The 27,543-nt window shown below is 48.6% G+C and overlaps 9 protein-coding genes across 9 annotated transcripts; 4 read left to right on the top strand and 5 right to left on the bottom strand.

Moving 5' to 3' along the window:
- Window positions 1-666: 666 nt before the first annotated feature.
- Window positions 667-2,832, top strand: PENARI_c012G06175 (transcription factor domain-containing protein; the record flags this gene model as incomplete). Its single annotated transcript, XM_022632926.1, has 2 exons — window positions 667-2,207; window positions 2,262-2,832. 2 exons carry the CDS (start codon window positions 667-669, stop codon window positions 2,830-2,832), a joined length of 2,112 nt encoding a protein of 703 aa, XP_022487322.1.
- Window positions 2,833-3,012: 180 nt separating this feature from the next.
- PENARI_c012G08773 (uncharacterized protein) lies at window positions 3,013-3,480 on the bottom strand (the record flags this gene model as incomplete). Its single annotated transcript, XM_022632996.1, has 2 exons — window positions 3,013-3,365; window positions 3,420-3,480. The coding sequence occupies 2 exons, from the start codon at window positions 3,478-3,480 to the stop codon at window positions 3,013-3,015; spliced, it is 414 nt and encodes a 137-aa protein (XP_022487111.1).
- Window positions 3,481-4,063: 583 nt separating this feature from the next.
- PENARI_c012G03442 (uncharacterized protein) lies at window positions 4,064-5,198 on the bottom strand (the record flags this gene model as incomplete). The annotated part of the gene is made up of 2 exons (XM_022632859.1): window positions 4,064-4,893; window positions 4,952-5,198. The coding sequence occupies 2 exons, from the start codon at window positions 5,196-5,198 to the stop codon at window positions 4,064-4,066; spliced, it is 1,077 nt and encodes a 358-aa protein (XP_022487133.1).
- Window positions 5,199-5,494: 296 nt separating this feature from the next.
- PENARI_c012G01176 (uncharacterized protein) lies at window positions 5,495-8,148 on the top strand (the record flags this gene model as incomplete). Its single annotated transcript, XM_022632802.1, has 8 exons — window positions 5,495-5,572; window positions 5,630-5,643; window positions 5,813-6,345; window positions 6,508-6,617; window positions 6,671-7,225; window positions 7,316-7,632; window positions 7,736-8,009; window positions 8,074-8,148. 8 exons carry the CDS (start codon window positions 5,495-5,497, stop codon window positions 8,146-8,148), a joined length of 1,956 nt encoding a protein of 651 aa, XP_022487141.1.
- Window positions 8,149-8,217: 69 nt separating this feature from the next.
- Window positions 8,218-9,694, bottom strand: PENARI_c012G10410 (fungal specific transcription factor domain-containing protein; the record flags this gene model as incomplete). The annotated part of the gene is made up of 2 exons (XM_022633039.1): window positions 8,218-8,403; window positions 8,456-9,694. The coding sequence occupies 2 exons, from the start codon at window positions 9,692-9,694 to the stop codon at window positions 8,218-8,220; spliced, it is 1,425 nt and encodes a 474-aa protein (XP_022487209.1).
- A 685-nt stretch (window positions 9,695-10,379) lies between these two features.
- Window positions 10,380-16,023, top strand: PENARI_c012G07984 (uncharacterized protein; the record flags this gene model as incomplete). The annotated part of the gene is made up of 6 exons (XM_022632978.1): window positions 10,380-10,465; window positions 10,572-10,725; window positions 10,785-10,877; window positions 11,890-11,922; window positions 12,280-12,726; window positions 12,775-16,023. The coding sequence occupies 6 exons, from the start codon at window positions 10,380-10,382 to the stop codon at window positions 16,021-16,023; spliced, it is 4,062 nt and encodes a 1,353-aa protein (XP_022487072.1).
- A 1,207-nt stretch (window positions 16,024-17,230) lies between these two features.
- Window positions 17,231-23,291, top strand: PENARI_c012G08026 (uncharacterized protein; the record flags this gene model as incomplete). The annotated part of the gene is made up of 12 exons (XM_022632981.1): window positions 17,231-17,266; window positions 17,315-17,397; window positions 17,491-18,432; window positions 18,488-18,696; window positions 18,746-18,878; window positions 18,935-19,156; window positions 19,224-19,882; window positions 20,774-21,753; window positions 21,808-21,930; window positions 21,983-22,033; window positions 22,085-22,203; window positions 22,253-23,291. The coding sequence occupies 12 exons, from the start codon at window positions 17,231-17,233 to the stop codon at window positions 23,289-23,291; spliced, it is 4,596 nt and encodes a 1,531-aa protein (XP_022487084.1).
- A 232-nt stretch (window positions 23,292-23,523) lies between these two features.
- PENARI_c012G04268 (NAD(P)/FAD-dependent oxidoreductase) lies at window positions 23,524-24,876 on the bottom strand (the record flags this gene model as incomplete). Its single annotated transcript, XM_022632884.1, has 3 exons — window positions 23,524-24,516; window positions 24,587-24,712; window positions 24,784-24,876. The coding sequence occupies 3 exons, from the start codon at window positions 24,874-24,876 to the stop codon at window positions 23,524-23,526; spliced, it is 1,212 nt and encodes a 403-aa protein (XP_022487237.1).
- Window positions 24,877-25,141: 265 nt separating this feature from the next.
- Window positions 25,142-27,354, bottom strand: PENARI_c012G12256 (putative GARP complex subunit (Sac2); the record flags this gene model as incomplete). Its single annotated transcript, XM_022633075.1, has 5 exons — window positions 25,142-25,180; window positions 25,231-25,266; window positions 25,316-26,100; window positions 26,149-26,443; window positions 26,494-27,354. 5 exons carry the CDS (start codon window positions 27,352-27,354, stop codon window positions 25,142-25,144), a joined length of 2,016 nt encoding a protein of 671 aa, XP_022487122.1.
- Window positions 27,355-27,543: the final 189 nt, after the last annotated feature.

Genomic DNA, 27,543 nt, shown 5'->3' with positions numbered 1-27,543 from the left:
TCCTGATATCCCTCGATTCGAAAAGTTTGTGTCTTAGGCAGCCACCTTATTGGTGTTTAGTGAATGTGGTATGACATTCGGATTTTTTTTTTCATTCTTTCGATGAATTTCCCGTTTTTCTAGTATGCCCGGCTTTAGCTGGCAGTGTCTTATGGCAGTTCGGTAAAAGTGTTTTTTTCCCTGGGCGCTGGATGCGGTTTATCTTGATGCTTCACTTTATTCCTTGTCTTCTTTCCTTTCGCAGGGCGCTATGACTTCTTTTCGATATCGAATCCTCTTCCCTTTTTCCATTTCGTTCATACCATGTGCTTTCTGCTTGCTCTTTATTGAGTACTACATAGATCTCCTTATTCGTCGCGGAACGGCACACGCTGTTCCCAGTGCTTGTTCTCGGGTTCGTCAGAGCAGCAAGAATCAATGAACGGCCGTGGCCTTGTTTCTTATTCAAGAAAAGTCTTCTTATAACACCGTAAAAATTTGCAACTAAAGTTTTACGATTCCAATCCTTCCCAGTCCTCGGTTAATGGCAAACGCCACCACGGGGATTTATACCAAATGGCCACTATAGTCAGCCTCCCCGGATGTAAACCACGGATTACTCAGCCTCTCTAGAACATTTCGAAAGCTTCGAAGAACATCTCACTCGCACGGAATGATATATGCACAATGGCGTCAGAATTCGTACCTGAGACACCCGAGATCGGTTCCTTGACAGCACACTCAAACGAGGACAGCCAATTCGTCGGCAGCTCCAGCGGCGTCTACTTCATCAAGACAGTCAAGCGAGCATTTAACGACCTAGATGAGCGAGACTCATCAGAGACAAACTTTCCCACAGCAGAAGATACCCTAGTCGGTCCCGAGGACTCACCTCGCGAAAAGCGACAGCGCACTGCATCAGTCAGAGACACCTCGACAACGGAAGTGGAGTCACCAACAGAATGGACCTACGACCCATCATTAACAGAAGCCCTGGGAAAGCTACCACCCCCAGACATGGCAAAGAGCCTCATGATGATGTACTTCAAAATCTGGCATCCTCTCTTCCCATTTCTGCATGGTCCCACCTTCCTACAGGCAATGGAGAAGATATACTCCACGAATCAAAGTCCGCCTTCACAGCCCTCCTGCATAGATCACCGCAGTACATGCTGGACAACAATTTTCCAATGCGTCTTCAACCTGGGGAGTCTCCTAGCACCAGATTTGAATCTACCATCCGAGTCGAAGATCCAATCACCCGGCAGTATCAACTCGCTTCTCGGGACACTCTCCTCTCGGCATGATATTGCGTCGCTTCAAGCACTCCTGGCTATACAAGTTTACCTTGTTGCCACTATGTCACTGCGACAGGCATCCACTGTTGGTAGCTGTGTACTACGCTCAATGCTTCATGCTGGTCTTCATCGGTGTCCGTTTCGATATAAGCAACTCTCCACGCATGATCGTCAGTTACGAAAGCGCATCTTTTGGTGCGGATATGCTATTGATCGGTATCTGAGTCAGGCCCTGGGATTACCGCTTGGTATCCAGGATTCTGATATCGATGTTTGTCTACCTGCGGCGAGGGAGATGCATTCCCCTGGGGTGCAGGCAAACCAAGTGAGCTGTGGAAAGACGCTTGGCTCGACATCCGGTGGAAATGGACATCCTGGAGGTGATAAACGTCGAGCTTCACACTCCCAGTTTGGGAATAGAGAAGACGACCACGGGAAAGAAGCCATTCTCGCAAGCTATGTCGAATCCGGAACCCTCACAGGAAGAGCACTAGAACTCTTCCATAAGTCGATATTGGTTCGATCTGTGCGGCGGACTTCAGTCTTGTTCCTTGTGACGGATGTGCACAAGTGGTGGAACGGCCTTCCACTCGATCTCCAGCGAAACCAATCAACATCTGATCAAACGGCAGGGTCTGGAATGGTTGACAGTCCGTTTGATTTTAGTCCCTTTTTCACCGTGTTATATCAGCATCTCATTCTGATCATTCACCGGCCTTCGTTGTCATTGGATCCGTCAACTGCGGAATTTTGTTCTGGATTGCAGACTTGCATCGGAGCTGCTCGGTCTATTCTTTCGGCACTGCGGTTGCAAGTGCATAGTCGGCAAGCTTTGTTCTGGCCGGGATTTTTATCGGCTGCGTGGATGTCAGGGTTGGTTTTGGCTTTGGCGTGCCAGTTGAAGCAATATGTCCTAGCCAAGGGACTTCAGTATGTGTCTTATTGATGTTTTCTTTGCTATTGCTGTCTACTGACTATTGGTAGGGAAATTCATGAGTTTTCCGGGTTTCTACGTCTAATGTCTGATCAATGGGAGACAGCCAAGCATTGTCACATGTCGCTCTCGGTGCTAGCTGCAAAGATTAAAGAGTCAGAACACCGTGCCAATTCAACAGCCAACCCCCACGTCTATGCGCGAGGCGTCCCTGGAGAAGACTCCACGCTTATGGATTCTTTGAATGCACGCGAAGAAAGAAGACGAAAACTAGGCGGTGCATCGCATTCGCAAGAAGACCACAGATCCTCCACAGAGCCGAGCAATTCAGAGCAATGGGATCGAAAAGTGCACCCAGACACAGACATTGACAGGGTACATTCGTTGGGCAGAGAGCATGGCTTCACAGCTATCCCGTCAGTCCTTGTTCAACCATCAGACATGAACGACCAAAGCCTTCTCACTGATACGCCTTCTTCGACGCAAATGAATTTCCAGGATACCCAACCTACTAATTTTGAGGGAATATCAAACTTTGACTTGAACATGGTCGACTTGTTCGAGGGAGCCAATCTTGATTCCCTTTTTGATATGCTTGGGCAGCAATTTCCTAGTTTCTAGCGACTTGTCTACGGCTACACTTTTCAAAGCCATTGATTGCAATGGTAATGATCTACGGTATACTATTTCGGAAAAAAAAAACAAAGTGATCAATTTATAAGAGGTCAAAAGGCCATATGCAACTTATATCATGAAACAGCATGTCTCTAAAACAAATCTCGCCAGACAAAGAGAAAAAGGTCAAGCAGGTGATCCACGGAACAACAAATTCCTGTCAATACGAACTTTCCCTGAACGAATCTCCTGCCTATACCAATCGGCCTGCAACTCAGCAGCAGCAAGGATAGACGCCTTGTTGGGGTGATAGTCACCGGGGACCTTGATCGAGATACATAGCGGGTGGGAGTGGTGCATGGGGCGCACAGTGATAATAGCAACGCCAGTGCGAATACACGTCGCGACAGTGCGCATGAGTGATTCGTCGTCGCAGGTTATGTCCTGTGGACTTAGGAAGACGTTTACCCAGTTTGTGATTTCTCGTGGGCAGAATTCGGCTTCTTGGATTAGGGTGCCATCTAGGTAAAACATGCTCCCTGCGAATTCGTTAGTTACTCCGTTATTCATGGTGTCTGGGCCTGGGGATTCACATTCAATGGACGGAGTATCTGGTAGTGATAAGTAGGGGTGGGTCTCTTTGTTGAAGCCCATGGTGTTGTTGGATTTGACTGACCTTCTTTTCTGATTTGAGATTGGATGTTGATGTTGATGTTGATATTGATGTTGATATTGGTGTTGAGACTATAGATTGGATACTGGAGGTTTGCTTTGATGTTTTCTGGATATTTTCCAGGTGTGATTTGAGTATTTGTATGTTTTGACTGAGACATGATGCTATTCTCATATATTGAGCATGTTCATTTAGGCCTCTGTTGAGAACAAAGGGGTTTCTCCCTGTGACAATGGCATTTCAAGTCCCTCATCTGCTTTCTGGAAGGTCAAAGGCTTTTCTTTCTGTTTCTTCACGAAACTACTCGTTAGTGAATCTTTCTAGAGCGTGGAATGATCCATGAATGAACTGAAACAGCAATCAAAATGTCTTGACTCGAAAGGAAAACGTTCCAAGGCCGTTCTCTTCACACCATGAACTATTATCCTCACGTTGAAAATAAGGAGTTCTTTGCAGTCATTGGTTAAATCTCTATGTGATTTTATCCGTTGCATGGAAGCTATTGGTCCAAGACGAGGCCATTGTGAAGAAAGAAAAACACGAAACAATGAATTATCTCTCCTTTCAAGCCAACTTCTCAACCTCCAAACACACAGCATCCACGACCCCCTGAGTGTCAGAGGTTCCTCCAAGATCTGGCGTCAGAATCCCGGCAGCACAAACGCGTTCAACGCAGCCCATCAATTTAGCCGCGGCATCCTTCTCACCCAGCCAGATGAGCATCTCCGCCGCAGACCAGAAAGTAGCAACAGGATTCGCAATCCCCTTCCCAGTGATATCAAAAGCACTCCCATGAACAGGCTCAAATAATGAAGGATTCTTGCGCGTGGGGTCAAGATTACTAGAAGGCGCAACACCAATCGAACCAGCCAAGGCAGCCGCCAGATCCGATAGAATATCCATATGCAGATTCGTGCCAACAATAGTATCAATAGACTGCGGCTTCGCAACCATCCGCACAGTCATCGCATCGACAAGCATCTTGTCCCACGTCACATCCGGGAAATCCTTAGCAACAGAAGCAGCAACTTCATCCCAAAGAACCATCCCGTTGCGCATGGAGTTACTCTTCGTAACAACAGTCAGCAGCTTACGCGGCCGGGACTGCGCCATTTCAAATGCGAATCTCATAATGCGCTCGATGCCGACCCGCGTGAACAGGGCTACTTCTGTTGCTGCTTCCCATTGCTGGCCGACGTGGGACCGTCCGCCTTGACCTGCGTACTCGCCTTCGGAGTTCTCGCGGACGAGCATCCAGTCGATGCCTTCTGTGGCGGTGGTGAGGGGACATTTTGTTCCTGGGAAGGTTCGTACGGGGCGTACGTTGGCGTAGAGCTGGAGAGGGCCTCGGATTGCTAAGAGCAATCCCCATAAGGAGATGTGGTCAGGCACGTCTGTTCGTGTTTGGTCAGCAGGGGGGCTTATAGATTCTGTAAACTCAGTTAATCTTACCGGGAGCACCTACAGCACCGAACAATGATGCATCGTAGCTGCGTAGGGTGTCGAGGGCATTGCCGGTCACGTAGCTTCCGGTTTGCTTGTAGTGTGCTGTGCCCCATGGGATGTGATCGAAGTTGATATCGAATGTACCTAAGGTCTTTGCCAATTTTTCTACCACTTGGATTGCGGCACTGACTACCTCGGGACCGATTCCATCTCCGGGGATGGAGGCGATCCGGTATGAAGACTTTGTAGTCATGTTGTGTTATAGTATAGATCTGAAAAAAATAAGATGCAATTTGAGTATGAATAGAGTGACTATAAATAACATTCAATCCAGTGTTACTCGCATACGTTTGAACATGAACTCGGCTGATAATTCACCCAGTGTCGAGTATAGAAGTGAATTAGACCAAATGGCCGCTATGATCTCCCGCGGGTTCTCCGCAGTTGTCGGCAGAACCTTCAGGCGATGAGATCTGCCACATCCCGCCACCGTTCGACTACATCTGCAATGCAGTCTTGGCCTACTCAATATTCAGGCAACAAGCAAATATGGCATCGAAATCAAAAGAAAAGAAGCCCGGTCGTATCACAATTGCTTGTAATGCGTGTCGGTCGCGGAAGCAGAAGGTTGGTTGCGTCCTTATAAGCCCGCTCAACTTGGTACTAACAGAACGTCAAATGCAGTGCAGTGGAAAAAAGTATGTATGAATGGTTATACCCAGAACCTCACTGTATTAATTCTTAACTTGAAAAAGACCTGTATGTGAACAGTGTCTCGAATACAACCGGCCATGCAACTGGCCTGAACAACTCCGAAGGTATTTCCTCGGCAACAACGAGTTACAGACAGAGCTAACAGCAATACAGAGGCCCAGAGAAGGGATACGCAGAAGCACTGGAAAACCGACTCCAGCTCACAGAGAGCATACTACTCAATCTCCTTCCGCACGTCTCAGACGAGCAACTTGCCACAGCACTTCCTCCTAAAGAGGGCAGCCAAGATCATAGCACGCCCTACGTGCCATTTCCAAGACTTGAAAAGAGAGGAATAGAATCTTGGTCACAGTTTCCTCTCGATACTTCTCATGGCATCCGACGGTGGCAGCATGCTTATGCCGACCCCGAAAGGGCTGGTTGGGATGGGCATCAGGATCTACCAAGTCCCAAGAGAAGACGATTACAGAACGAGGGATCCTCCACATGCAATAATACTCTAGCTTCGGCTTCAATCCCGACCTCGGGAATTGGAGGTACATTCAACGGAACATTCTCTCCGCCATCTCTCAACATCTCCAACTCGATCGAAGAATACCCGACTCGACCAACCGAGGCATATGAAGGAAACATCCCGTTGCAGACAATAAGCTCGTGGAACGGGGCTCCTTCATCTGAATTCCAGCGTCAGTTTCTCTGGTGAAAGCGAAGTCATATTTGGTAGTGTCGGAAATCCCCCAATGCCCCGCAGCTCCCCGCAGGAAGACGCGAATGAAATCAATCGCTGGCGATTTTAGACTGTGACATCCCAACTATAGTGGGATGGCCCCACGGTGGGAACACTTAAGACGTGGTTGGTGACGCCAAATCGTTTGTCTCGGACTTTTATTGCTTCGGGGGTTCTGGAAGTGAAGTATACAAACCAGCTTTGCTGCTAAAGGATATGGCGATCGAAAAGGTATATCTATCCCACCGTTGGGTGAAACAATAATTTCTTACCATTATTCCCAGGTCATTGTCGTGGGCGCAGGGCCATCAGGTCTAATCCTCACCCTCCTCCTCTCCAAAAAAGGAATATCAGTAGAACTACTCGACGCTGGCACAGAACTAGACAAACAGCCACGCGCAGCCCACTACGCCTCAGCCGCCACCTACGAATTAGAACGAGCAGGCGTGCTAGACGATCTAAAGGAGCGTGGCTTTAGCCCAGAGGGCTTCGCATTCCGGAAATACGATACCAGCTTCATCGCCGGAATCAATCATGCATCATTGCCCGAAGACTACCCATACAAGATGCAAGTCCTGCCCCTGGATCAACTGGGACAACTTCTTTACGAACACATCCAGCGCCAGCCAAAAGCAGTGGTGAAATGGTCTCATCGGGTCGTGAAAATCGGCCAGGATCAGGGTAAAGCGTGGGTGGATGTTGAGACTACCAGTGGAACACGTAGATCGCAGGCAGACTATGTTATCGGCTGTGATGGGGCTAGCAGTACCGTTCGACGAGAGTTATTTGGACCTGAGTATCCTGGCGAAACACTGAATGCTCAGATCATCGCTACAAATGTACACCTACCTACCTACCTACCACGCGCTATACCCTATACCATCTCCAAAACAAAAAGCCCAAAACTAACTCAGCCCCATCTACGACAGGTATACTACGACTTCGACCGCTACAACTACTGGGATGCAAACTTCATAGTCCACCCAACAAAATACTACATGGCCGCCCGCATAACGAAAGATGGCCTCTACCGAGTGACATACGGCGATATGCCGGGTCTCAGTAGAGAACAGTACATCGCGCGCCAGCCAGCTCGCTATGAGGAGATTTTACCGGGGAGTCCTAAACCTGGTGACTATCGAATCACGAATATCTCGCCTTATAAAATGCAGCAGAGGTGTGCGCCTGCTTTTCGGGTTGGGAGGGTTTTGCTTGCTGCTGATGCGGCGCATCTTTGTAATCCTTTGTAAGTCTATCACTTCTTTCTATTATGGGTTACCTATCCGAGGGGATTGGACTTGTTCACTGGAGACAGAGAGAGAGGCTAATTGTTTGCCGTGGCTTTGTAGTGGTGGTCTTGGACTTACGGGTGGAATCGCAGATGTGGGAAACCTCTTCGATGCACTTGTTGGTATCCACGAGAATCTTGCGGACGATTCTATTTTGGATAAATATAGTGAAGTGCGGATGCGTATTTGGAGAGATATTATCGATCCTATGTCACGAGAGAATTTCCGAAGACTTTGGGATCAGGATCCTGAGAAGGCACTTGAGAATGATCAGTTCTTTCGGATTTGTAAGGAATCCGAGACGAACGAGGCACTTGCGAGGGAGTTGGCTTTGGTGAGTTTCTTCTCTCTCTTTTGGGTTACTTTGACATGAGTGCGAATAACTAATCTGGATATAGGGACTGGATGTGCTCAGGTTCGATATGACGCAGTTCTATAACAAAACGAACAACTCGGTTGATTCTCGTGGGTAGTTGTGAGTTGTCTGTTTAAAGGAACTAGCACTTCCCCGATCTTCTGCAATAGACCGCATTATATTCTATTCACAAATTCCAAGTAAATGTCTCATCAAACGAGAACAAGTCCTCTTGAAATTCCTGGAAATTAGCAAAATCCGCAGCTAGTGCGGACGACTGTAGCAGATCTGGTAGCTGAGTGATATGAGGAGAAGATGTAAATTGCGAGGCAAGATTGTTGCTGGATGGAACCATAGAGTCCTGCGTTTGGTACTATAACAGCGTTAGTAAAACCAAAACCCCAGGCGTGGTGCATTTTACGTACACCAAAAGTAGAATGCTGATCTGTAACAGCAGGTAAAAGATACTGCCGGCAAGCAGAAAGAGCTTTCTTTGCGCCCTGTGTCATCCAGCGATCTTTCATTTCGGGTGAGCCACGGCCGCGCACAGATTGCAGGACTACTGCAAGGAGAACGATATCTTTGACGCTATTTCCTGCTTCGCCGATGCGGCGGGATAGGCTGTCGAGGGTATTTTCCACCAGTCTTGTTAGACTGGCTTTGCTGTGTGATTGGTGTTGTTTGATGTTGAGATCTGAAAAACCGTTCGGGGAATGTTGGTTCGTAGTTGGCGTGTGCTGTGTATATTGCCCCACGTACTTGCATACACTGAGAGCAGCCCATAACACATCGTTCTTGCAGAATGTGTGGAAAATATCCCAATATCCGTGGGAGTTTTGGGTGTCTAGGTCGGCTAGGTTGGGGTCGAGGTAGTCTTGGTAGGACAAGATCATCAATGATGAGTCTAGGCATGCTCGCTGTATTTCTTGGGGGGCACGGCTTTTGTCTGTGTCGACTGGTCTGTATAGACAAAGAAGGGGTCGACGTATGTATAAGTCTAGAAGAACTTGGCTCATGAGGACGGGCGGCATGATATCATTATTCAAAGTGCAGTCGATCTTCAAAGGATATGGAATGTCTCGTAAGCATTCTTCTAGTATTCTGCCTAGCTTGAGTCGTTCATCTAGTTTGGTTTCGGATCCTGTTTGCTGTATAAACTTCATAGCCTTGATACGGTGCGACAACGTCCTGGCGAGAGTGACCAGAGGAAGAGTGTCAGTTGATTCATTCAACGGTCTAGGAGCAGGGAGCTCGGTGGTGGACTCGTCAAAATCGGCGTCATTTAGGTTTGCGGGGCTGAGTGTATGAAAATCGACCTTAGGCGTCATGATTGGCATCCCAGAGGTGATTGAAGCTTGGAGGTCCATCTCGGCAATGGTGATCCACAATCGCCGCCTATTCTCAGCTTGAAAGACCGACAATTTGGTAGATCCAGAGGGATCGATATGTAGTCCCACTACCATTGCAGAGCGGACAAGTGAGCCGGCAGCTTTCCATGATTCTTCCGCGGATGTTAAACGAAGTTGGCGGGCTAGGAGCATGAGTGTTTCAATTTGGAGGGTTGTAAGCTCTGTGCGGTGTTTCCTTGGGAGTTTCTGTAGCCATGCTTGTAAGCGACCGACTGCATTTAATCTCAAGTATTCCCAAGAAGTGCTATTTTCCATTTTGATGCTTTCCTCTCCCAAAATGATTGAGACAGTCAATACTGCAGTCAGTTGAGGGATAAAAGGCGAAGATAGGTAGGACTCATCCTCAGGACTTGCCCAGAAATGAGCATATTGACGAAGAAAACAAGGAATGTGTAGGATCCGCAGTGTCTTCTCAAAGTTGGTGGTATAGATAGCCACCAGCCTGTCACATATTGACTTCGATGGAAGGGACTGGAGAAGCTGGAGCAACTCGGGAAAACTCTCCAATTCCGATATAGACTGCGGAGAGCTCAAAGGCGCTTGCGTCTTGCTCTGTAGGAACTGTACTTCTTTGGCAAGTTTCACAATGGAAGAGTCTTTGGAGCATTGATTGACAAATCCTTTGGCTTCCGCGAACTTGAAGGTGTCAGCTGATGATAGGCAAGAGACAGAGTCCATCTCACCTGATTCAACAGAGTGATTCTATCATTTTGACCATGATAGCGAGATCTTGATCCCTTGACTACCAAAGTCCCCAGTGATGACTGCAAACCTGAGGGCTGTACAGGTGTATTGCTTGGCCTGTGGAGTCAATAAAGCGGGTCTGAGCGATCAGAGATTGACATACCAGGAATTCTGACTCGATACATCCGGTTCATTGACAGGCCGACTCGCAAGCAAGCCCTCGACTCGAGTCAAGCGTTGTTGAAGATCCTCGATGATGCCGATGCCGACTCCTTTCGACTCATTACCAAGCACATCGACACTGAGCTGCACGCGCTTTGGCTATGAAGGCAATTCTGTCGGGTGTTGAAAACCAACCCCTACCTATCCCTCCCCGACACACCCTCTATTAGATGTAAATCCCCAGGCCCAGACACCGTGGACAATGGAGTAACTAACGGATTCGCAGGGAGCATGTTCTACCTAGACAGACCCTAGTCCAAGGACCCGAATTCAACCCACGAGAAATCATAAACTGGGTTAACGTCTTCCTAAGTCCGCAAGACATAACCTACAACGACGAAACGCTCATGCTCACCGTCGCGACGTGTATTCGCACTGGTGTTGCTACTATCACTGTCCACCCTATGCACCACTCCACCCGGCTGTGTATCTCGATCAGGTCCCCGGTGATCATTATACCAACAAGGCTTCCATCTTTGCTGCTGCGGATTTGCAGGCTGATTGGTACAGGCAGGAGATTCGTTTGCGGAAGGTTGGTGTTCACCGGGGTTTGTTATTCTATGGTAGAGTTTGATCTCTTTTCTTGTTTTCGAGAAATATTGTCTTCATGGTATAAGTAAATATGGTTTTGATCTCTTAATGAATTGATTATATTAAGTTTCTGAATTATAACCGTAGATCATTGTGATATATGACGCACCAGTACTGGTGGAGCATGAAGGATGCATGTTTGCCGGACTTTGCTGGACTGCATGCTTGCTGGACCGGACGCCGGTTTCAAGCTCCATATAGGGCAAATGCCCCGAATAGGAAGGTGGTGAGAGCTGGAGTCCGAAATGATTGGACCACGGAAAGTATAGAGGTTGGCAGTATCCAGGCCCCCTCTCTTCCTCTTCCTTTCCTCTCTCTCTAGTTGAGTGTTTTACTTTCAATGAACTCTTTTTGATCAAAGACTTGCATCTGACAATCATCACCATTGCACTGCAATGGCTTCGAAAATTGTGGTCGTCAGAAATTGGGAAATTGCTGACCAACATATCAAAAACAGAATCGAGATTGGCTCCCTCGATTAAGTCGACCATGTCCAAGTCGAAATTCGACGTTCCCTCGAAATTAGTAGGATACATATGTTAGAAATTCATTTATATCGAAGAAGGGGAACAGTTTCAACACTTTGCTCACTTCGACCCTTTCCGTGACCCTACAGTATTTCGAAACACGCTAGTGTATATTTAAATTAATTTGTTTCGAACTATCGAAATGTATTGTAAAATACTATCACATGATAGCTTAGTCCATAAATAAGGTGGAACGACTAGAGGTAAGGATACAGTCGTTATTGACCACGTCCTCCGTAAGCGCCTACCTATCACCACCTGCAGCACGCTAATACACCGTCCACGGAAAGGCACTGAGGCCCCCTCAAAGCTCGATATAATTCATGATGTGACTTTAGCAAATGACAGACTACGTATCCGAGTATCGAAGCCACTGAGCGTAATTTGCGGTCATCAATCGATTTCCAATAACTAATTGTTCAATAGTCGTATAACTCTGTCCAAATCCCCGCCCCCAATGTGAGTAGCGCTGGTGGGGTTTTTGAAGAACAAGCTAATGCACGGGCGGTCACATCTGAGAAATTGACTGTCGACACGTGTATCTGTGGAAGCGCCCATATATCGCTCCATGATGAAAACCAGATGGACTGTTTCGCCTGATAACCTCTCTGTCGACAAGCTTCAGATCTACTGCCCTCTACAACCTACTTTCTCAATATCGTCAGACGGAACATGCGCTGCTTCATCAAAAGAAAATTCACCAAGAAGAAAAAGAGCGATGGAGATAAAGAAGATGGCGCACTCCATTATTCGACCGCAGCACTACACACGTCTAGCCCTGCTAAGTCTTCCCGGAACATAACGACCTCTGAACAGCCTCCTGGTGTTGCCGAAAAGCCTTCCGAACAGGTCAAACCAGCTTTAGGGACTTCCAATGCTGGCCCGGTCCCAGGCTTTTCCGAATCTCCCAGTTCATCAAGTGACGACCGCGATATTTGGGCTCGCGCATATAAATTATTACAGGATCGAGAGCCCAAGTTGACGGAAGACTACACGAAGCACTTAGGCTCAATGCGGCACAACAAGCCAGCAGACGCAAATCTCTCAATTCCGAAGTTACTCCAGCAGGTTGTGAAGCTGCTGCTGGAAGAGCGAGAGAAGAAGCAGTGGCGAGTTTCACTTCCGGGAAAGGATGTGAAGATACGAGAGCAAGTTGAGAAATTGACCAAGTTTCTTCTCTGGGCCGACCCTGTCGTCCAGAAAGCGGTTAGCACTCAGCCATATGCAGCGTTAGCATGGGCTGGAGTTTCGCTTCTGCTACCAGTAGGTCAAGACAATCCCCGAATGTTGAGTTAGTATTGACTCGGAAAGCTACTCTCGAGTGGCACAACAAGCAATATAGCAATGCTAAAAGGCTTCAATTCAATTGACGATGTTCTGATCTACTGGGATCTCTGCCGGAGGAATTATATCTGTTCTAAGCATAGAGAAGAGTATCAAGAGCTCATGGAGCCTTTGGCCAAGCTCTATTCCCATATCCTCGAGTACCAGGCGCGTTCAATATGCCATCTTTCCAAAGCTCAACTCTCCCGTGCATGGGAGAATATGGCCGATGGGGGCTATTGGGATTCAATGACGACGGAAATTGAGAGGTTGAGCAAGACTTGTAGTAGCTACATCCATCCTCTTGAGGCAGAGGAAATTCGCAAAAACAGAGATTCTCTGCTTCAGGAAATGCGGGAGTCACGGAATAACCTTGATAAAATTCGGATGATCTTGGAAGCGAATGGGGTGCAGACCCAGAGGAATTATGAAGATGAGAAGGAACGAGAGCTCCTTCAAAGCCTCGCCTCTGGCTATGAAGATGACAAAAATTTCAACCCAAAGAGAGTCCAACACACATGTGAATGGTTCTTTCAGGACAACCAACTTCGAAATTGGCGTGACAGCGAGACGTCTAGACTTCTCTGGATATCTGCTGGCCCTGGCTGTGGCAAGTCAGTCTTATCGCGGGCTCTCATCGATGAAGACAGGCTTTCTACGAATATCACGACATCCACGATCTGCTACTTCTTTTTCAAGGATGGAGACGAGCACCGCATGTCTGCCACGAATGCTTTGCGTGCAATACTCCATCAGTTATTCACACACCATCCCACCAATGCCTTACTCCAGTACGGAACCTCAAGTCATAGAAAAAACGGGGAAAATTTGACAACGAACTTTTCCGAGCTCTGGCGACTTCTCATACAATGCGCCAACTCACGAGAGGCTGGGGAAATCGTATGTGTTCTTGATGCCTTGGATGAGTGCAAAAAGAAGGACTGGGAGCAATTAATTGACAAGCTAAGAGAATTCTATTCTCCATCCGGGCATTCGTCTTCGTCGAAACTCAAGTTTCTGATCACTAGTCGCCCATATGATGACCTGATGGCATCTTTCAACAAACTCCGTGAGGCATCTTTCAACAAACTCCGTGATACAGATACCTACCTGCGTTTTGACGGTGGGGTGAAGCATGCCGAGGATATTGATCTATTCATTGATGCCAAGGTGAATCAAATAGCCAGGCATTTTCAGGAGCGCGACCGTCAAATGATTTCTAAACACCTCAAAGGCATGGAGAATCGCACATACCTCTGGCTACATCTTACGTTCGATATTATTGAGCAAAGTCCGAGTCAATATGGTCGGCGATCGGATGTGGAAGCACTTCTTTCTGGCCTACCTTCCAAGGTCTCAGACGCATACGAAAAGATTCTGGACCGGAGCCAGGATGAGATTAAGACCGCAACTCTTCTCCAACTTGTTCTGGCTGCGGCACGACCACTGACGCTTGATGAAGCCAACATAGCCTTGACGATGGCTTTGAAGGAGAAATTCAGTTCGTATGCAGAACTGAAGGAGAGCTTATGGCCAGACGGGGACTTCGAAAATATCGTGAAGAATCTATGTGGTCTCTTCATCAGCGTCTACGATGGGAAGTTGTTTTTCATTCACCAGACAGCGAGGAATTTCCTCCTTGAATCCCCTGAAGGAAAGTGGAAAGGGCAGTTTAACATGACACGATCACACATGAAGATGGCGCTGCTATGTCTGTCATATTTGTCGTATCTTGATGAGCAAAGGCCAATCGAGGAAATCAGGTCCAACTTTCCATTGGCGCAGTATTGTGCTTCATACCTGTTGGTACACGCACGGCCTGCGGAGACAGAGAAGGATGTGATGGACGCTCTATCCAAGTTCTTCTTCGAGCGAGGTCAAGCATATACAGCGTGGGGCAAGCTCTTTGACCCAGATCGGCCTTGGCACGATGAGCCGTTTCGGTGTCACCCCATGGCTACTCCATTTTACTACGCATCTCTAGCAGGTCTTCAACGCACAGTTCGACTTTTCGCAGAGAACGGCGCTGGGGTCAGCGCCCAGGGTGGCCGTTTCGGAAATGCTCTCCAGGCGGCGTCATCTGAAGGCCACAAGGAGGTCGTGCAGTTGCTACTAGAGAAGGGTGCTGAGATCAACGCGCAGGATGGTTATCACGGAACTGCTCTCCAGGCGGCTTCATATGGAGGCTATCAGGAGATTGTGCAGCTGTTGTTAGATCAGGGCGCTGAGGTCAACTGCCAGGGCGGCCATTATGGAAATGCCCTCCAGGCGGCTTTAGCTTCATCTAGAGGCTATAAGGAGATCGTGCAGTTGCTATTAGAGAAGGGCGCTAAGATCAACCCGCAGGGTGGCTTTTACGGAAATGCTCTCCAGGCGGCTTCATATAGAGGCTATCAGGAGATTGTGCAGCTATTGTTAGACAATGGCGCTGAGATCAACTACCAGGGCGGCCATTATGGAAATGCCCTCCAGGGGGCTTCATCTGGAGGCCACAAGGAGATTATGCAGCTGTTGTTAGACAAGGGCGCTGAGGTCAACTCCCAGGGTGGCCGTTCTGGAAATACTCTCCAGGCGGCTTCATTGAAAGGCCATAAGGAGCTCGTGCAGTTGCTATTAGACAAGGGCGCTAAGGTCAATACGCAGAGTGGCAGGCTCGGGAATGCTCTCCAGGCGGCTTCAATTGGAGGCCACAAGGAGCTCGTGCAGTTGCTATTAGACAAGGGTGCTGAGATTAACGCGCAGAGTGGCTATCTTAGAAATGCCCTCCAGGCGGCGTCATTCACAGGCCACAAGGAGGTTATGCAGCTATTGCTAGACAATGGCGCTAAGATCAACTACCAGGGCGGCTATTATGGAAATGCCCTCCAGGCGGCTTCATCTAGAGGCCACAAGGAGGTTGTGCAGCTATTGTTAGACAATGGCGCTGAGATCAACTACCAGGGCGGCCATTATGGAAATGCCCTCCAGGCGGCGTCATTCAAAGGCCACAAGGAGGTTGTGCAGCTATTGTTAGACAATGGCGCTGAGATTAACTGCCAGGGCGGCCATTGTAGAAATGCCCTCCGGGCGGCGTCATCCAAAGGCTACAAGGAGGTCGTGCAGTTGCTGTTAGACAAGGGTGCTGAGGTCAACGCGCATGGTGGTTATTACGATAATGCTCTTGAGGCGGCTTCAACTGGAGGCCACAAGGAGATAGAGCAGCTGCTATTGGGTAAGGGTGCTGGCTTCAAGAATTAGGGTGACAGTTCGTTAGACTGGCAAAACCTTTATAGCTCTTGTAGCGAAATATTGCATAATCTCTATTTCAAACAAATTCACCCAGGATTTGGTCCATTGCAGAATGGTGGATCGCGGGCTAACGATCTCGTCTCGCTCAACTAGGCCTTCAAAATCCCAAATCCTCGGTGACACAACATATAAGACTACCTTGTTTTCAGTAATCCTCCAAATATTGCAACCTCCGACTTTGATGTCCCGAGAAGAGGGTGGTTCATCTCCTGACACAACAGCATCTCTTTTTAAATATTCCACAGCCATCACCAGTCATATGTGAGAAACATCGTGGACTTCATTGTAAACTTGTCTGAAGTCGGATATGAAAGGGACACTTTTGATTTTGGGCTCAATCAATTGAAGTTTTTGAGTCATAGGAGCCCAGAGATCTGGGACGCGGGTTAGCCTTTTAAATCAATGAGTCGAATGCGACGATGCAAGGGACAATAATGCCACCTGTATGAAAAACGAGAGCTCCATTTACTAGAAGTAGGATGCACCCTGGAGTAACCAACAAATATGCTCATATCTTTTGCTTTTGACTTTTGCTATCAGGTAGTGGTGGGAAGTAGCATGTGTCCAATGGGCAATCTCCAGATTTCTTCTATATCCTCAGTCCCTATATGGGATCTGCACACCGCCACACAAAATTTCACGGTCAGCTGTAGACCGCTTTCCTGATTGTTATTTACTTGTACGCCTTGCATACGCCTTGGGCCACGCAGCCCCTTGAATACGTACTAGAACCAATGATAGCTGTGTAATATAAGTCGCAGTCCAAAACCTCCAAGGATTCTCATCCGAAGATTAAGCTCAGATTGCCAAGATATATCGGTTTTATAAAACTACTGCCGTGAAGAGTGCATGTCAAGCCCCTACAAGCATCTATAGAACCCCCACTGTGGCGACCCACATCGGCCACCATTTTCCGAACAGACAGTAAATCGGAGATGCCAGCGATTGGATCGGGTATTTCTCTGAATTCATAGCGTAAAAAGAATTTGGCTAAAACATCCTTCCATCAGACTTTACCCCGCACTGCTATCGAATAGCTCTCTATCCAGTCGAGGCTCGGTATTACAAATGACGGATAGCATCGCTTCAAGGGCGAACGAAGACTGAAAAGATGCCAAAGTCCAGTGATTATTCGAGGTCTAAGCGACATGCAGTGATGGCATGTGTAGCATGTCGGGAGAGTAAAGTCAAGGTGACTTATTCAACCCTAGTAATCGAGCGACAAGGCTAATTCTCACAGTGTGATGGTGATGGCAATGAGAAGTGCTCTAGCTGCGTGAACAAACAGCGCGAATGCCGATACCAGGCCGTGGACAAGAGAAAGTAAGTTTGAGACATGAGCTACCCCGGTATATACACAAAGCTAATCAAATGAAGGTTGCCTTTGCGAGTTGCCATAGAGCTGCTAACAAGCAGGGTCAATCAGCTGTATCTATTCATTTATCAAAATGGATTAGAGCCCCCATGCATGCCGCAAGAAAAGGATGCGGCTCTAGCAAAAGTCCTTGATATACTCGGGCTGACTGAATTTCACTCGGCTTCATCTCAGCTTGATGCCAGTCTCTCGAGAGCCACAGTGGCTGAGCATCTACCGTCTGATGCACCAACTTTGTTGAACTTGTCTACTGATCCGGGTATTACGAAAAATGCCGAGAAACTAAGAGATCACGGCTCTCCAGGAGATACTTCCTGCGCTTCTCAGCCTGATATCATGCATATCCCAGATCCTCAGACCGTGCCCACATTGCCTATAGCTTCCAATGAGACTGCAGGTATTCCAATCACAGATCCATATCCCCTGGATAACGCCTCTGATGTCTCCCTAACCAACTTGAACTGGAGTTTAAATATCGGAACATGCATGACTCCACCATCTCCGGACATCCAGAGTCTACTTGGTTGCACCTCGTCGATAGAGACACTGGAGCGGGAATTGGAGGGATTGCCGGACCTTTTCGAACCTCCTGCCACCAATAATCCAGCCAGTCCCGACAAAGCGGCAAGAAGTCCCGAAAGGATAGAAGACCTTATCGACGAACTTTCTGATCGGGTGGGAACACTACGCTTCGGTCCTGAAGGACAACCTCATTTCTATGGTCCGACTTCGACATTCAACCTCCCCGATGCTCCTGTGACTACTAAACCCCAGACACATCGCACCTTGGATTATCGTGACAGTGATGTTGACCCCAATGGAGAAGCCCCGCTAGCTTTAGAAGAGCACCTGCTCAATCTATATTTTACCTGGCAAGACCCATCGTTCCATGTGGTTGATCGAAGCATGTTCGAGAAGGCAAGGAGGGCTTGGCACGGAAAGGAAGAAACGCCGTTCTATTCCGAGGCACTCTTCTACGCAATGTGAGCAGACTATCTGGATCTCGATGAATATATTCCCGCTGACCACTACAAACAGGTGCTCTGTCGGTGCAGCCTTTGAAACGCGATATCACCCATCATTTGTCACATTTCCAAAGTCTTTAGTGGAACACTTTGGAGACCGCGCAAAGGCACTTCTTGAGATTGAATTGGACTCTCCCTCTGTAGCAACAGTTCAAGTACTAGTCATTCTGAGTAGCCATGAGGTTGGAAACGGCCAAGATACTCGAGGGTGGCTTTACAGTGGTATGTCTATCCGATTCCAGTCTCGGACTTGACTGAATAACAATTATAGGAATGGCTCTACGGCTTGCCTTTAATCTCGCTCTTCATATCGACCTTTCTTCATATGTTGCCCGTGGATCTATCACTGCTGCTGATGCGGAGCTACGCCGGACTGTTTTCTGGGCTGCATATATGGTTGACCAGTAAGTCTCCTTGTAATTGCTCCTTCACTTAGGGTTTCACACTAAATTTTATGCAGACTTGTCGGATTCTATCTAGGCAGACCTTTCTACACCAACATGGAGGATGTGACAGTAAAGAAACCAAACGCTGACGCTCGCCACCAAGAACCTCCCAAATGGACACCATACGCATGTCCTATCTCATTTGGCAGCAACTACGAGTCACTAGACTTCACCGAAGCCGTGAGTGAACAAGAAGTTTCTCTTTGTGAGATTATGGCGCCTTGCGGCTATTTCCTGTATGTCTTCCGTTTCTCCTCTCCTCTCTTCGTCTCGTCCCTCGGCTGATATATGATATGATAAAAGCTACGGAAGCTCAAGCATCTCAAAACTCCTCCTCCAACAACTGAACGTCAAGATCGTCGCCCGTCTCCTCGACTGGAAAGCCCGACTACCACAACCCCTCCAAATAAACCTAAACGACCACACAACACCCTATCTCCCCCACGTCCTCCTCCTCCACATGCAATTTTTCCAAAATCTAATCCATTCCCACCGACCTTGGATGTCAAAAGATTACCTCCAGCCCCAACCACCCGTAGGACCAGGCCATACGCACGCACGAGAGATGTGCATCCAATCCGCAATCTCCATCGCCAAGATCCTAGTCCTCTACGAAAAGCGATACACTCTCCGCCGGATAAACGTCAAAGCAGTCTCGATCACATCCTCTGCCATTCTGCTTCTTCTCTTTGCTGCCGTGGCACACTACCCACTCGCAAAGAATGAAGATATAACTGCCCACCTCAGCACATGCTTTAGAGCTCTTGATGAGTTCTCTTTGTCTTGGCAGAGTGCTAATAAAGTTAAAGATCTGTTGGTCAGGTTGCAGTATAAATGGGAGTTGAGGACTCGAGCTAGTAAGCAGGGTCGGGCTTCGGATGGGGATATTGATCCCCCGAGGAAGAGGTCGCGGACGGTGAATGGATCTGGAACTGGGACTGGGGCTTCAAGAGCTGATGAGGGTATTTCACTTGCGCATCCTAATCTTCGGGATTTACAGCCGGATTCTGGGTTGGGGTGGATGCTCATGCTTAGTGGGCAGCTTCCAGCTGACGGGGACGAAGATCTTTATTCTTTTGTTGCTAATACTGCTATTCCTGGGGTTGACTAGTCGCTGGGATGTTTAGCGAGTGCAATATAAAGCTCGAACGCTTAAGTCCATCAAAGATAGCTGTATCTTCCTGGTCGGTAACTTCTTGTCCATTAACGTTACTATAAAACACAAACATGTTGAGCCGGCAGCCTGGGTCCTTTGTATAACAAGCTGTCTCCCACACGAGAGTCTGAAAGAGAATCTGGAGCTCTCCCTTGTTGTCTTACATTAGGGACCAAGGTACACTAGGATAATATTCTCCAATATATCCTCTGCGGTGCCTCGCATATATGGTGGAGCACGTTTAGGGCTCGGGTGTGAATCCTTCTCATCTGCGGGGAAAGGCAATTTCAGCTGCAGCTAAATCCTTAGTGCACTAGGATTCTAAATCAGAACCTGTGTTCCCCTGGATATGCCCGCGTAGTTCTCACAAAGGAGGCACAATTGTTGAACTAGATAAATTGAAAACAAAGTGAAGAGTGTAGTGAAAAGAAAGATAAAGAGACGCACCTTCAGGGCTCTGGGCTGCCTCTCGGGGAGTGGCTGACTAACGCGCCTTCCCCGAGTTCGCGGGATTGAAGGTTCCCCTCAACTTGGGAATGTTCCGGCTTTGATTTCATTGCTCAACGAAGCTGTGATGGTCCTTAAAAAGTGTAGTATCTGTTCGAGGGTCTTCTCCAAGACCGAACATGTCAAGAGACACGAGCGGTCGCGTTAGTCACCTTCCAACCCCAATGAACATACCTAACGCGTGGAATAGATACCAAAGAACGCCCGTACCAATGCAATGTCTGCTTGAAGCGGTTCTCTCGGAGTGATGTCTTAAGCCGACATGCCAAGGGCCATGAGACTCAGCTCACTGCGACGGGTGGCCCATCAGATGCGTCAAATCGACGGTATTCTGCCATAGCCGCGTCACCGATGAATGCAGCTCCAGAAATCCCAGCCGTCGCCGAAGCGTATCAGCTTCCAAGTCTTTCTTCTACGCCGCGAGATATACCACTCGTGCCGCATCATGCCCGCTCCGGATCAGAGCTCGGGGCAATGATGATTGACGAACAGCAACCTTATTTCGGGTGGAATGAGGTCACTCCACACCAAGCACCTCACAGATCCAACATGGCATTCGATCCTGTGCCCAAGGATATGCTGCAAATGTGGTTGGAACCTCACCTGGTCATGTCCCCAGGCCAGCAGACTCAGCACTCAGCCGATAGTGTCAAATCGAGCAGCGACAATATCCCCACTGAACGATTCTACAAGGTCCAGCGGTGCTGGCCCGCACCAATCAACAGTGGACGACTCATCAATAACTTATGGCGAGATATTGCGTTTTCGGTGGAGGACAATGTCTTCTCCGTTCAGTCATTACATCTCCCCAGTGAGGTGACATTCACTGAAGGATCACGGTGTGGACTGGACGAGGACTGCAGACGACGACTACAGGCGGCGTTTGGCAATAGGCCGTCAATGCATCCGCACATGCAGTCTCCAAATAATGGAGGCATTTCCCCAGTCACTCCTGTCTCGGCTATGAGCCATTTGCCCGATTTCCCGCCTGCTGAGATCTTGGATATGGCACTCGACCTTTATTTCCGTATCTCTCTTGTTCCTTTCGTTCATTTGCCGACATTTTCAGCGAGGAAGACGCGACCCTCCCTCTTGTATGCCATGATTTTAATCGGCATGACGTTGCTTGACACCAAAGGGACAACCGATTTTGTCTCTCGAAATTTCACTGTAAGTTGTTTGTCAAGGCCCATTCGTTCATGGTACCCTAACAATTACATTTAGAGTGTCTTAGAGCAGGTAACAGGGGAGTTTTCTAGATGCACCGTAGGAGTTGAGAATGCCTCGGACACTATGACATTGTTCGCGACAGCCTTGCTATTCCTGCATCTTCCTCTTTTGACAGGGGTATGACCCTCACAGACCCGAGAGTGATTTTTCGATGCTGACTGTTGTTTAGGAAAAAGAGCATCTAGAGCAATGTCAGACATTATACGTGAACGTCATGACCGTGAGTGCAAGACATGTACATGATTCTACATCGTTTTAACAAATTTGATAGGTTTCCCAAAGACATGGCCTCTTTACCGGGGGACAGATCCTCGACATGAGCCTATTCGAGAGATTTGCCGATCTCGATATGAGATGGAAAGCGTGGAGCAAGGTTGAGTCAACCAAAAGGTGAGGCATCGCTCAAATAGGAAAATTCTACATCTAACCATCCACCAAGGATCATCATTGGACTTCTCCTCTTGGACTCTTGCTACTCATCCTTCCTCTCAACAAGCCCAATAACAAACCCCGACACAATCCAACTCATTCTCCCATGCGGCGACGACCTCTTCAACTCTCACTCCTCCCACCGCTGGATGCAACTCATCCGCTCCGGGAAACGTATTCTTTCCTCAACAATCAACGCACCATCTGAAAACACCAACATCCCCAACCTCGAAAACCCAACCGAAGACTTTTGCATCCAAGCCATCCTCGCAACCGTCCAAATCCGCCAATCAGAAGCCTACCACCGCCTCCTGTCTAACAGAGCCAGCTACCCCTTCGCACCATGCCACACATACGCCATGGATGGCAGAGCAAGGTGTCTCCCCTCACTCCAATTCCAACTCATCACGAACTACGGGGAAACCTTCGACCGCCTGAGTCCTAATGCTCTCATCATGTGGCATCATATGTGCATGATGTTAACAGCCGATATCCAAATATTCGACCTAGCCGCGGGCCGTGCAGGCCCACTTCCAGCGCGCAAAGCCCTCGATCAAATCGCCGAGTGGGCACAGACCCCAGCAGCGCGACGGGCTTGTCTGCATGCTGCGCATATCTACAAAGCGATGACGAACCGCAAAGCCTCCGACCATCCTACCTTCCACTCCCTCTTCTCCTGTTTCTCTGCTGCATTAGTACTGGGCCTGTACACTTTCATGGTTCCCGACTCCGCGAGCTCGACAAGTATTGGGTCTCTGGAATTGATGGATGATGTTGACTGGTGCTCGGTGGGCACCGAAGGCTTCACGAGTTTCATGGAGCCTAGAGGCAATCAGGGCTTCGCTTCTACCGATGATCCTGCTGTGAACTTCATTCGAAATGGATCGACTGTTTACCTGCGGGGCACGTCTTTCCATGGCGGATATCAGTCTGCTCGGAGGGTTCTTCTTGATTATGCTTCGCTTCTTAAGGATTCTGGGAAGTGGAGTGTGAAAAAGTTCTCGCATATTCTATTTATAATGAGTGATGTTCTTATGGACCTGGAGTGATGATACCTTTACCATTTTTGGCTGGAGTATCAAGCAGCGTTTGATTCTGTCCGCATGTACATTAGCCGGGGAGGCTATTTCTGTGCTTTAGTTAAGACGAACCTGACGAATTGTACGATTTACTTGCGTAGTCCATATAGCTAACCAACCAACTGTATATTTTGAACACTTTTTTGTGCACCACCAGCTATATATATATGAGCAAATTATATACACCAACAGTAGCAACCCCTCATCTATACAAAATCCCCTCGACCATCTCCCCAATAGCCAAACAACTAGTCAATCCAGGACTCTCAATCCCCAAAAGATTCACAAACCCCGGCAAACCCTCCTCCTCCCTAATAATGAAATCCTGAAAACCACTGCCCTCATTAACAGCCCCACCCCTCCCCAACTTAGGCCGAATACCACAATAATCCAATGAAATAGCATCAACATCGACACCAGGCATATAAGCCCGAATCTCAGGCAAAGCCCGCTCCAACCTAGCAGCACTAGGAACAAGATCATCAGCGGCATCAACCCATTCGACATCAGGCCCAAACCGAATCCGGCCACCCATATCAAGCGTCAAATGCGTCCCCAACCCCCCAGTCCCAGGCATCGTAACCGGATAAACAAGCACATTCGTCTTCGGCCGACTAGCCGCATAAGAGAAATAAGTCCCCTTAGCATAATACGGCACAAAATGCCGTTCAGCAGGAAGCAACATATTACTGATCTCGCACGCCCCATGACCAGCCGAATTAACAAGCGTCTCAACCGTAATGCACGTCTCAGATCCGTCTTCGTCGCTCACAGCAGTCAGTTTATATCCACCCTTCCCCCCGTCCACAGGTTCGACCCCCGTCACCCGCGTCTTGAACGCGATGTCCCCGCCCCGCTCTTCGAATGATCCTTGTAGGTATGTCATTAGTGAATGGCTATCTACAATACCGGTCGTTTCAGATTCCAGAATGCCCGCGTCGGCTCTGACGTCTGGTTCGCGGTGACGGGCTTCCTCACGGCTTATTGGGCGTGTGGGCGCGTCGAGGGTTTGCGAGTGCGCATGTATCTTTAAAGCTGCTTCCCATTGCTCTGGGGTTTGGGCTACGATCCATTTCTTGGTGTTTCGGTGGGGGATGTTGTTCTTTGCGCAGAGGTCGTAGAGGAGGTTGCGGCCGTGGATGCAGAGCTTTGTTTTTAGGGAGGTTGCCGGGTAGTAGAGGCCTGCGTGGATGACCTGTTTGAATTGGTTGGGTTAGATTGGAGGCTGAAGTTCGGGTGGATTGGTCCGGTGGGCTGTTTCTAACCTCGGAGTTGCGACTGCTTGTCTCGGTTCCTGGTGCATCGTGTCGTTCCAGTAGGATGGTTGATGTACCCTCCCGAGCTGCGAGTTGTCGGGCAGCAGCGAGGCCGACGACTCCTGCGCCTATTACCTTTCGGTAAACGAGTTAGCTAGGTTTGTTCATTGCGTTGTATGCGGTGCGGCCGGGGGAGGAGGGCATACTGCATGCGTGAAGTCGGCGTTGGTGGCTCGGGTGCTGGAGAAATGGCGCCTGAAGCTCGGAGCCCGTATATTAAGGAAGGAACGTGAATACATTTTATACACACACAACCAGACGCGAGGGGTCGCTCTATATTATAAGTGAGTAAAAGAGTAAAAGGTAGTGAGGAGCTTGGATGGCGCGATCGCGCGGCCAGATATTGCTCAACTCCACTGATAAGAGATAAGTTTATTTTGTTGACATTTTGGTTATACTAGCTATATTGGCTATATTGGTTATGTTACAAGGGTATTAAATGTTATATTCAAGGGATATCTAGAATGTATGAAAATGGGATGTACATCTATTCGATATGCAGGTCTACCGCTTGCTGCTGTTCTTAAGCATCTCTTCCAAATGCTAGGCAAGTTAGTGAACAATACCTCGGAAGACACAATGTGGACACTCACCTGCTTCTGTTCAGTTGCTAATTTGCCTTGGGTATCCTAGTCATAGTCAGCATACCCCCTCCTATACGAAGGGAAGGCAACATACACTTATGATGGTTAAAATCAATGAATAATTGTTGAAGAGGAAGCGCTCTCGTCGCTTGGCGTCCGTGCCGTTGCGACTGAGTTTCGCCAAGAGTGAGTCAAACTCGGCAGTCAAACGAGCAAGACTGTTGGAAACCGGCTCATCGTCACCGGCATCGCTGCTAAGAACAAGGATTCCATGGAGAAGCTGGCCAAACCGCTGGGTGAGGAAGTGCGGTGCCGAGGACTGCTTGAGGTCGTCTCCGCCTGCGATTGAAAGGGCAGAAACAGCACTGCGTCCTGTGTTGGACCCAACGCGTTTCAGCGATTCACCATGGTGGTCCATGATCACCTGGAAACGTGGCCAGAGCTGCATATTGATTCCATTCACATATGAGTCGGCGACTGGCACCTTGCGGCGCTGGAGCTCGAAGGCGGAATGCTGGTTCAGGCGAACACACATTAAGACACCCAGAGAATCAGTGGTCTGCTCGATCAGCCTCTTGGTGAGGTTCTGGCCAAGAATAAAGACCTGCTGGAAGATCTCCACCGCATTGCGAGAGATTTGATGGAAGGTTTTGGCGGAGAAGAACTCCGTCAGGAAAGAATACTCGGCACACACGTTGTCTACCAAGGCCAGGTTGAAGTTTCGGAAAGGCACTTCAATCCCATGGTAGGTGTTGTCTTCTTCGGCTAGATATGAGGACAGAGCTTGTAAATTGCCAGTTCGGAGGATATCAACTCGTCTGCCTAGAGAGAAAGGATCATGAGAGGCAGAGCCAGCTCGGCCACCGGGTAGAATGTTTCCTATAATTATCAGCATGTATTTGGCTCGGCATAGACAAAGAAACCAACCAGTTCGATGCGAAGAGGGATCTCCTCCGAGCACCTCATTGCGGTCAGGAGGGTACACCTTGACCTTGTCGAGTGCTTGAAGGTAGCGTGTGAAATGAGATGTGTAGTACCAGCGCATTGTATTGATATATGCCTGTGAGATCTCTCCAGCCAGCTTCGGATGAGTCTTTGAGAGATAACTGTAGAGGTCTTTGAACTTGACCAATCGTTGTTGTTGGATAATCTGTGAGTTGATGTTAGGGGATCGCATCGCCCGAATTTGCGATACCAAGTAATCTCTGATTCTTTCGATCGCCTTTACACAGTTAATACAGATTCGTCTGCTTGCACGCAACCAACACATACCTTGTTTTTCACATCAGTCAAGAGTGGTCGCACATCCTCAATTGCCTTAAAGCCATTGGCAGACGATGCCTTGGCTTCAATGTTCGTCGTTCGAGTATCAATCTCGTTCAGAGCACGTACCCAATTCTCGTCGATGGGGCCCTCGGCGATTGCCCGCACAGCTTTAGGGGAGATGCTGATCTCTTCCACGGCGGGCCCTAGAAGCCGTTCCACATTTCGCCTGTTCTCCAGCATTGCATTGAGCTGTGTAGAGCGGGATTGCAGAGTCTCGATCTCTGCCGATACAGCGCCCAGTTCGGTCTGGAAGTCATTCAGATACAGCTCGACTGACTTGGACACCTCATCACAGCCCGTGATGGAAGTATGTAATTCCTGGAACTTGTCTCGCTCTTGTTCAAACTGCCGAAGTGTTTGTGCATTGACATCGCTATCCCGGGTCTCCTTCCTCGGGGGTTCTTCCTTTGTCAGAAAGTCCTCAAGGCTGAGCCCATCGAATTGAATAATTTCCACTAGCTGTGCAGGCTTCTCTAGCTCCAATAACTGCGACCCATTTGTCTCTGTCTGGTTTTCCTTCCCAATGATGCTATTTAAGACTTCCAGCGGATCGGGAACATTGGCAGGTCGCGGTCGTTGGATGCTTGTCTGCTTCAATGGAGAGCCATTGGCTGTCCTTGCAGTTCCTGGGAGGGATGCGGTTGAGTCACTCGGGGTCACGAGGAGCGATGTAGAGGATGTTTTGGAAGTTACCCCCGGCCGGCCATAGGGACCTGGGAGGAGCTGGGATGAGGATCGTCGGGGTAGGGGAGAGAGGTTTCGGCTATTGGTTGGCGTAGACTGGCCTGAAATGCGGTCACGCCACATAGTGCAGGATCATCAGATCATGAGAAAAGCAGAAGGAAGGTGAAGGGAAGCAAGTAACTTAACATGGTCACTCTACGTGTTGGATATCTCAAAGTGGCACTAAACCGAATCGGACCTAGCGTCGCAACACCCCTCGTCTCCGCCACAACAGGCAAAATCCAAAAATTCTCTCCCGGTCTCCTCTTTTTC

The sequence above is a fragment of the Penicillium arizonense genome, assembly GCF_001773325.1.
Source record: "Penicillium arizonense strain CBS 141311 chromosome Unknown PENARI_contig012, whole genome shotgun sequence".
In the NCBI taxonomy this organism is placed as follows: Eukaryota; Fungi; Ascomycota; class Eurotiomycetes; order Eurotiales; family Aspergillaceae; genus Penicillium; species Penicillium arizonense.
This window is presented reverse-complemented; position numbering and strand designations above follow the sequence as displayed.